Source organism: Zea mays, chromosome 7 (assembly GCF_902167145.1).
Source record: "Zea mays cultivar B73 chromosome 7, Zm-B73-REFERENCE-NAM-5.0, whole genome shotgun sequence".
NCBI classification, from domain to species: Eukaryota; Viridiplantae; Streptophyta; class Magnoliopsida; order Poales; family Poaceae; genus Zea; species Zea mays.
In genome coordinates this window covers 153,574,055-153,580,946 of record NC_050102.1, presented here as the reverse complement: position 1 = coordinate 153,580,946, position 6,892 = coordinate 153,574,055, and the positions used below count along the sequence as shown (strand labels likewise).

Genomic DNA, 6,892 nt, shown 5'->3' with positions numbered 1-6,892 from the left:
CTTGTGAACTTGTGCTATTGTGAACTTGTGAACTTGTGCTTTAATTTGTGGACGGGTGAACATTTTGTGAATTTAACTGTGTGTTTCATGTGAAACGATGAACTATGGATATTTGTGGTATAGTATGTGATTCTGGATGAATTATTGAAAACTGGATATTGTGTGCAGATTGAATTTGTATGATTGTTTGTAAAACAAAAGCAGGAAAATTCTGTTTCTCTGTTTTTTAATTACTTCCGACGGCCTCTTATTTCCGACGGGGCCGTCGGAAATAAGCTGTGACGGTGTCAGACGCCGGCGGCCGGCCGTCTGCGGGGCCCACCTCGCTTTATTTCCGACGGCCCCACCCTGGCCGTCGGAAATAAACATACTTCCGACGGCCCCGTCGGAAACGCGGGTACTTCCGACTGGGTATTCCCTACGGCGTTACTTCCGACGGGACCCGCCTTAAGCCGTCGGAAGTAGTTACTTCCGACGGTTTAGGATTTACTTCCGACGGTTTAGGCCATCGGAAACTGGACGTTTCCTGTAGTGCACTGAGGTATAAAAGGGCTATAAGCCACATGGCTATGTGCATCAGCTCTTGACATCTCTCTTCGTCTCACCGGCTGATCCATGGCTGCCCATCTGCGATCCATCAGCTTGCCCACAAGGCCCCACTCCCTCGTCCTCAAAGCCGAGCAGGAGCTGCAGCGCCTCAGGTCCTGCTGCGCTCCGGTGTCGCCCCCGCCACCAGTGCACGCCCTGCGCGCCTTGCTCCAGGACCTCAGCGACCTGCACGAGTACGCCGAGGAGATCGCCCGCCTGCCCAACAACTGGGACGCGCTCCGCCTGCCCCGGCACCGGCGGCTCGTGGAGGGCGAGCTAGAAGGGTCGGTGGCGCTGCTGGACCTGTGCGGGGCGGCGAGGGACGGCCTCGCCGACGCCAGAGACCAGGTCCGGGACCTGCGCTTGCTCCTCCGCAGACACCGCGCGGCGAGCCACGGCGGACCACGCCGGGGCGGCGGCGCCGCCGCCGCTGCCGCCAGCGCCAGGGCGGAGGCGTGCGCTGCTGGGTCGCTGAAGAAGGTGGCCAGGGCCATCAGGCGGGAGTCCTGCTACAGGCGTTCTGCCGTTGGTAACACCAGAGACGACGACCTCTCTCGCAGCGGCGCGCCGAGGCCGCTGGCGATGCTGGCGGAGGTCAGGGAGCTCACCGTGTGCGCCCTGCAGTCGTCCGTGGAAGCTCTGCTGAGGCAGGTCGCCAGGCCGAGCGCCGGCAAGTGGTCGCTCGTCTCGAGAGCCTTGGCGCACGGCAGGAGCAGGTCGTTTGGGTCCGGAGAAGCTCGGGAACACGCTGCTACTCATGCTGATGCCGATGGACGATCGGTGTTCGGCGCCATCAAGGACGTTGTAGGTGGCGACATGCCGTTGGATGCTGGGAACCATCTGCAGTCCCTGGAGGAATGCATCCAAGGCCTTGAGGACGGATTAGAGCGCCTGTTTAGGAACCTTATCAGAAGCAGAGTCTGCCTCCTGAACTGTGTTAGTTTGTGATACCATGTTCATTTTCAGGAGGGAGTCATCTTCCTCCTCATACATCATACAACTATACAAGTAATAAACTAACCTTATCACAGTTTTAGCAAGAACTATGACACGCCAAATATTCGCTAAAACATGGTAAACAAGGCGACAACCGGGCAGCTAAAAAAAAGCTCCGAAACTATTACAGGCGTCGTCGAGGCGGCCAATCGAATAACGACCCCGGTCAACGAACCGCCGACCAGGGCGTGTCCAGGGCTGCCACCACCTTTTGCTGTTGGGCCCGTCCCATGCCCCCCACTAAAATACTCCAAGCCGCTGGGCCGCCGTGGCCCACCCACCGCCGTCGTCACCCTCCCGCCCCGCCGGCCGCCGCAGATGGGCCAGCCGCGGCGGCGCGGCTACCCGCACGGCCGCCACCACCGGTGCCCGCGCGGCATTGCGCTGCCGGCGGCCGGAGCGGGCCTGCTCTTCCTCTCCGTCTCGCTCCTCTCCGTCTCACTCCTCTCCGCGCCGCCGCTCGCGGACCCGCGCCCGGGCCTCGGCACCTCCTCCTCCTCTCGACGGTTCCTCCGCCGCCATCCGGTATGGACGGACCCTAACTCCTCGCCTGCCAGCCTTGTCCGTGCTTCCCGATCTCATTCTCTCTCTGTCTCTCTCTTCATTACTCTGTATGAGCCCGCAGACAAACGGCTCTGACGGCGAACTGGAGGGCTCCGAGAGCGGCGACGCGTTCAGTGTTCCGGTTAGATGGGAACTCATAACTTGTGGTTTATGGTTCGGTTTGTGCATTGATGAGTCCAATTTGGATTGGTGTTTGTACTTATATGTCCTTGTGGGCTTGAGCTCCGTGTCACATCAAACCATATGGCCTATTCTGTCCGTTCTCAAGCATAGGAAATGTTAGGTTGGACCTTTCACAGTTTCATGCATTAATGATAGCTGATCAGCGGGTGATATTTCGCTCAAAATGTAGGCACGCGGTGGATGGACTGGGCAGGATGATCTTTGGGGATCGAAGCTTGCTAGCAACTTCCACGGATGCAGCAACTCTAGTAGTAGATTTCTTGGTGAGTAGTAACTCTGCTGTGAATTACTGCTTATATAGTCTAGGCTTTCTTGTCATAACTGTTGGATGCTGTGTACTCTGACCTATGTAGTGGGCGTCAATGATGAATGGCTATGTGCATCTTTTTTCATTAGCATTATGATGGCTCGAGATTTAACAACTATATCTGCCTAAAGGTCTTTCCTTTTTTTATTTGTTTTGGCAGATTCTGGTATTACCACACAACCAGATCGATACTTGATTGTTGTTACAAGTGGAGGTCTCAATCAGCAGAGAACAGGGGTGAGATGTTTCTCTGACTTTCTTCTTGATTAAAACACTTCAAGTAAACATGAAATTCTTTTCTCAACTTGTTGCACTAATTTTTTTTATCTCATTGATCCAAACTAAAATACATGTGGTATATAATAAATATTGTCAGGACCTGTTCAAACAACCTGGGGTATCAAAATTGGTCAGCCTCACCAGTCTATGTAGCTATACTCCCCTCTGTAGTATATGTGTAGGTGTGATGTGTTCAATAAAATGCTACTCCCTCCGTTCCAAATTGTAAGTCGTTATGTTTTTTCTAAATACATAGCTTTTGCTACGCATCTAGATATACACCATGTCTACATACGTAACAAAACTATGTATCTAGAAAAGCTAGAATGCCTTAGAATTTGGAATGGAGGGAGTAATTCTCTTTATGAAATGGGCCAGAGAAGCTCTTTTCATTTATGAAGGATTACACACCAACAATTTACTTGCAAGTCCAGTTAGGCCCCGTTTGGTTTGAGGGACTAAAGATTAGTTCCTCCATTTTTGTCTCATTTAGTCATTTAGTCCCTAATTTGCCAAACGGTTGGACTAAAATAGGGACTAAACTTCTTTAGTCCCTAGTCCCTCAAAGGGTGACTAAAAGGGACTAAACCATATTAATTCTACATTTGTCTCTCATTTATCAGTTGCACTAATGGCAAGAGAATGTTAAGGGGCATTTTGGTCTTCTTATGAGTTATTTAATCCGTTCTGAGGACTAAAGTTTAGTCACTGAACTTATTTGCTTGCTTTCTCTATAGACGAATTATAACCCCTGCTGCTCTCTAGATAGTTGATGCTGTAGTTGCTGCACGTATATTGAATGCTACACTTGTTGTTCCCAAACTGGATCAAACATCTTTCTGGAAAGATTCAAGGTATGCGATAGTCACCAGTCAGCACTTCCCAATTCAATCGATAATCTTTTATCATTTATAGGTGTTCATATTTAATTTACTCTTGTATTCAATGCTTTAGCAATTTTTCAGAAATCTTTGATATGGACTGGTTCATCTCATTTCTTGCAAAGGATGTCAGAATTATCAAAGAGCCTCCAGAAAAAGGAGGTAAAGCAATGAAACCTTATAAAATGCGTGTCCCCCGAAAATGTACTCCACGGTGTTACTTGAACCGTGTCTTACCAGCACTTCTGAAGAAACATGTAAGTTGTGCAACTGTGGCTTAGCTGACCTTCATTTATTGTATGAAATTAATGTTAGTTCCTTTCTACGTTTTTCGTGATTATAGTACATTTGGTTATGCCTTTTCATATATCACTAAATAGAGTTACTGACCAGTTATTCTACTGGTCAATTTTTTTTGACCAACTTGCACTGCTTTTGAGGATGATGTCTCAATAATGATTTGCTTCATGTGTTATGTAACTTATTTGCACACTTCATTATTTTTATGCTTCTGTGTAGTTTAATTTAAAAACATAGAAGCATGAAATAAAGAAATTTGATTTTTTGTATGCCTACATGTGTAGTTTGATTTAGAAACTGAGCCTCAGCTCAGCTCAGCTCAGTAGGTAGGAGGTGTGGATGCACACCCTCACCACCCAGGTTTGAGTCGTCTTTGACTGAATTCAGATGCCCATTTCTTTTCTTATTTATAATGCCTCCTAGTCCTCGTCTACTTTTTTTTTGTGGCTGAGATTATGGAAGATATCAAAATATTATGATGAATCCAGTCACACATAGCTCATTTTAATTCCTGGTGGTGCAGGTTATTCGAATGACTAAATATGATTATAGACTCTCAAATAAGTTGGACACTGACCTGCAAAAACTACGTTGCAGAGTCAATTATCATTCTTTGAGATTTACTGACCCAATACAAGAATTGGCTGAAAAGCTAATACAACGAATGCGAGAAAAGAACAGATATTTTATTGCTCTTCACCTGAGGTTGGTTCGTCCTGTGACATTAATTGAACCTTTTGTCAGTATGCATCTGTTCATTTTGTTTAAATATTACTTGTTTCAGCTCACTCAGTAGCAAGTATATGAATGTAGACTACTTTGGCCCTTTGATCTATCAGTAGTGAGCGGTGCATCTCCTGGGCAGAAAACCTTATACTATTAATAACGATTAATGAAAGCTGTAGTCTGAATAATTCAATAATGACAATGATTTTTCACTTCTTTGGCCATTGAATTGCCTCAAACTTTTCTCCTGGAGCTTCTTTGTTGCATCATCTCCAAAAAAAATTCTTCTGTTCTATTTGTGTACTATAAGAAAATGAATTAGTTGTTGAAATAAAACTGCTGAAATCGCTAGTTGATTTCCCTTCTGCTCCAGCTGGTTCTCTGCGATCTTAAATAAAATGGTAATGTAGCAGAAAAGAATGAAAGATGGTTGGTTATGTGTGCGCGTGTGCGCGTGTGCGTATGTGTGTGTGAAATATATCTTGTTACTTCTTTATTACTATTCCGTACAACATTAGCTCGTTTTGTTTCTATTTCTTGACCAAGACATGGTTGTTGTTCTGATGGCAGATTTGAACCTGACATGCTTGCCTTTTCTGGGTGCTATTATGGTGGTGGAGAAAAGGAGAGGAGAGAATTAGCTGCAATTCGCAGACGATGGAGAACCTTGCATGTACAAGCTGTGTGATGTGTAATCATTACTCGCTTACTGAGATAGAATTACCTTTTGCTAAAAGTTTTCATATTCTAGATACGTGACCCGGAGAAAGGAAGACGGCAAGGCAGGTGTCCACTAACTCCTGAGGAGGTAGGGTTGATGCTGAGGGCATTAGGCTACAGAAGTGATGTGCACATTTATGTTGCTTCTGGTGAGATATATGGAGGGGAAGATACATTAGCATCCCTGAAAGCGCTCTTTCCTAATTTCCATACAAAAGAAACACTATCAAGCCAAGAGGAGCTTGCTCCTTTCCTGAAGTTCTCATCTCGCATGGCTGCAATCGATTTCATTGTCTGTGAGGAAAGTGATGCTTTTGTGGCTAACAACATTGGGAACATGGCCAAAATTCTGGCTGGGCAAAGGTAATGCATCTTTTGTAACTGTTCTTATGCTTAACTGCTGTTAACTTGTTAACTCAACCCCCCCTCTCCTGATCATCTATCTCTGCAGGAGATATTTTGGACACAAGAGAACAATCCGGCCAAATGCTAAACAGCTCTATCCCTTATTCATGAAGAGGGGAAATATGTCATGGGATGCATTTGCCTCACAGGTGCGAACAATCCAGAAAGGATATATGGGAGAACCCATGGAAATCACACCAGGAAGAGGCGAATTTCATGCAAACCCTGCCGCCTGTATATGTGAAAAGACCAGCAGAAACTCAGCAATAGTCAAGTCCATTTCTGGAAATAACCTGGAACCTGTAACTGACAGTGGAATAAGGAAAACCATTGGCATTAGTAGACCACCATATCCTGTTTATACTGATGAAGAGGCAGATGGATCTGATACAGAAGAAGATCCGGACAGCAGTGGGAGAGGAGAGGTGATTGACACTGAACCTGACGATGATTCTGCGGTCAGACAGGAGGACCCTGAGCTAGAGGAGATCCTGTCAGATTAGTTCAGTTGTGCGGCTGTTTCCCCCGGTTAAGCTATGCTAATCTGACTGCATATACATGTGTTGTATGTGGCAGCAATTTTATGGTTTGGGCATCACCGAACTAGCTTAGATCTGCAGCCGCTGGTGTACATAGATTTTGTGGTGTGCAGCTGTCCACCCTCTTTCTCTTAGCTGAATGAGGGCATGATCATGTTTGTCACCTGTGCAAGCCAGATTTGCTTACCTTTTCTTAGTATCCCGCCATCGCTCAACCCTCAAGCAAATGTGCAAATAAAAGAGAATAAAAAAACAAGAGAAGTTGGTTCTCCAGTGCCGTTCACCATCTTGGGCATTGGACGGCGCATATGATATGGACCGGAACCTTTGCCCGACAAGGCGACAAGCAGCTTCAATCCAGTTCCTCGGAGGTCGCGTTAGAGCGTGGGAGTTCGCTTGTTTTA

The 6,892-nt window shown here is 46.7% G+C and overlaps 1 protein-coding gene across 2 annotated transcripts; it reads left to right on the top strand.

Moving 5' to 3' along the window:
• Positions 1-1,824: 1,824 nt before the first annotated feature.
• On the top strand, positions 1,825-6,771 carry LOC103633152 (root hair specific 17). Of its 2 annotated transcripts, NM_001330562.1 has the most exons (10): positions 1,867-2,109; positions 2,210-2,269; positions 2,501-2,594; positions 2,799-2,875; positions 3,683-3,771; positions 3,872-4,055; positions 4,622-4,803; positions 5,395-5,497; positions 5,576-5,907; positions 5,996-6,624. In NM_001330562.1, exons 1-10 carry the CDS (start codon positions 1,903-1,905, stop codon positions 6,450-6,452), a joined length of 1,785 nt encoding a protein of 594 aa, NP_001317491.1. In that variant the 5' UTR covers positions 1,867-1,902; the 3' UTR covers positions 6,453-6,624. The 2 variants fall into 2 exon arrangements, with proteins under 2 accessions (XP_008653053.2, NP_001317491.1); XM_008654831.3 differs by lacking the exon at positions 2,210-2,269 and having other exon boundaries at positions 1,825-2,109; positions 5,996-6,771.
• Positions 6,772-6,892: the final 121 nt, after the last annotated feature.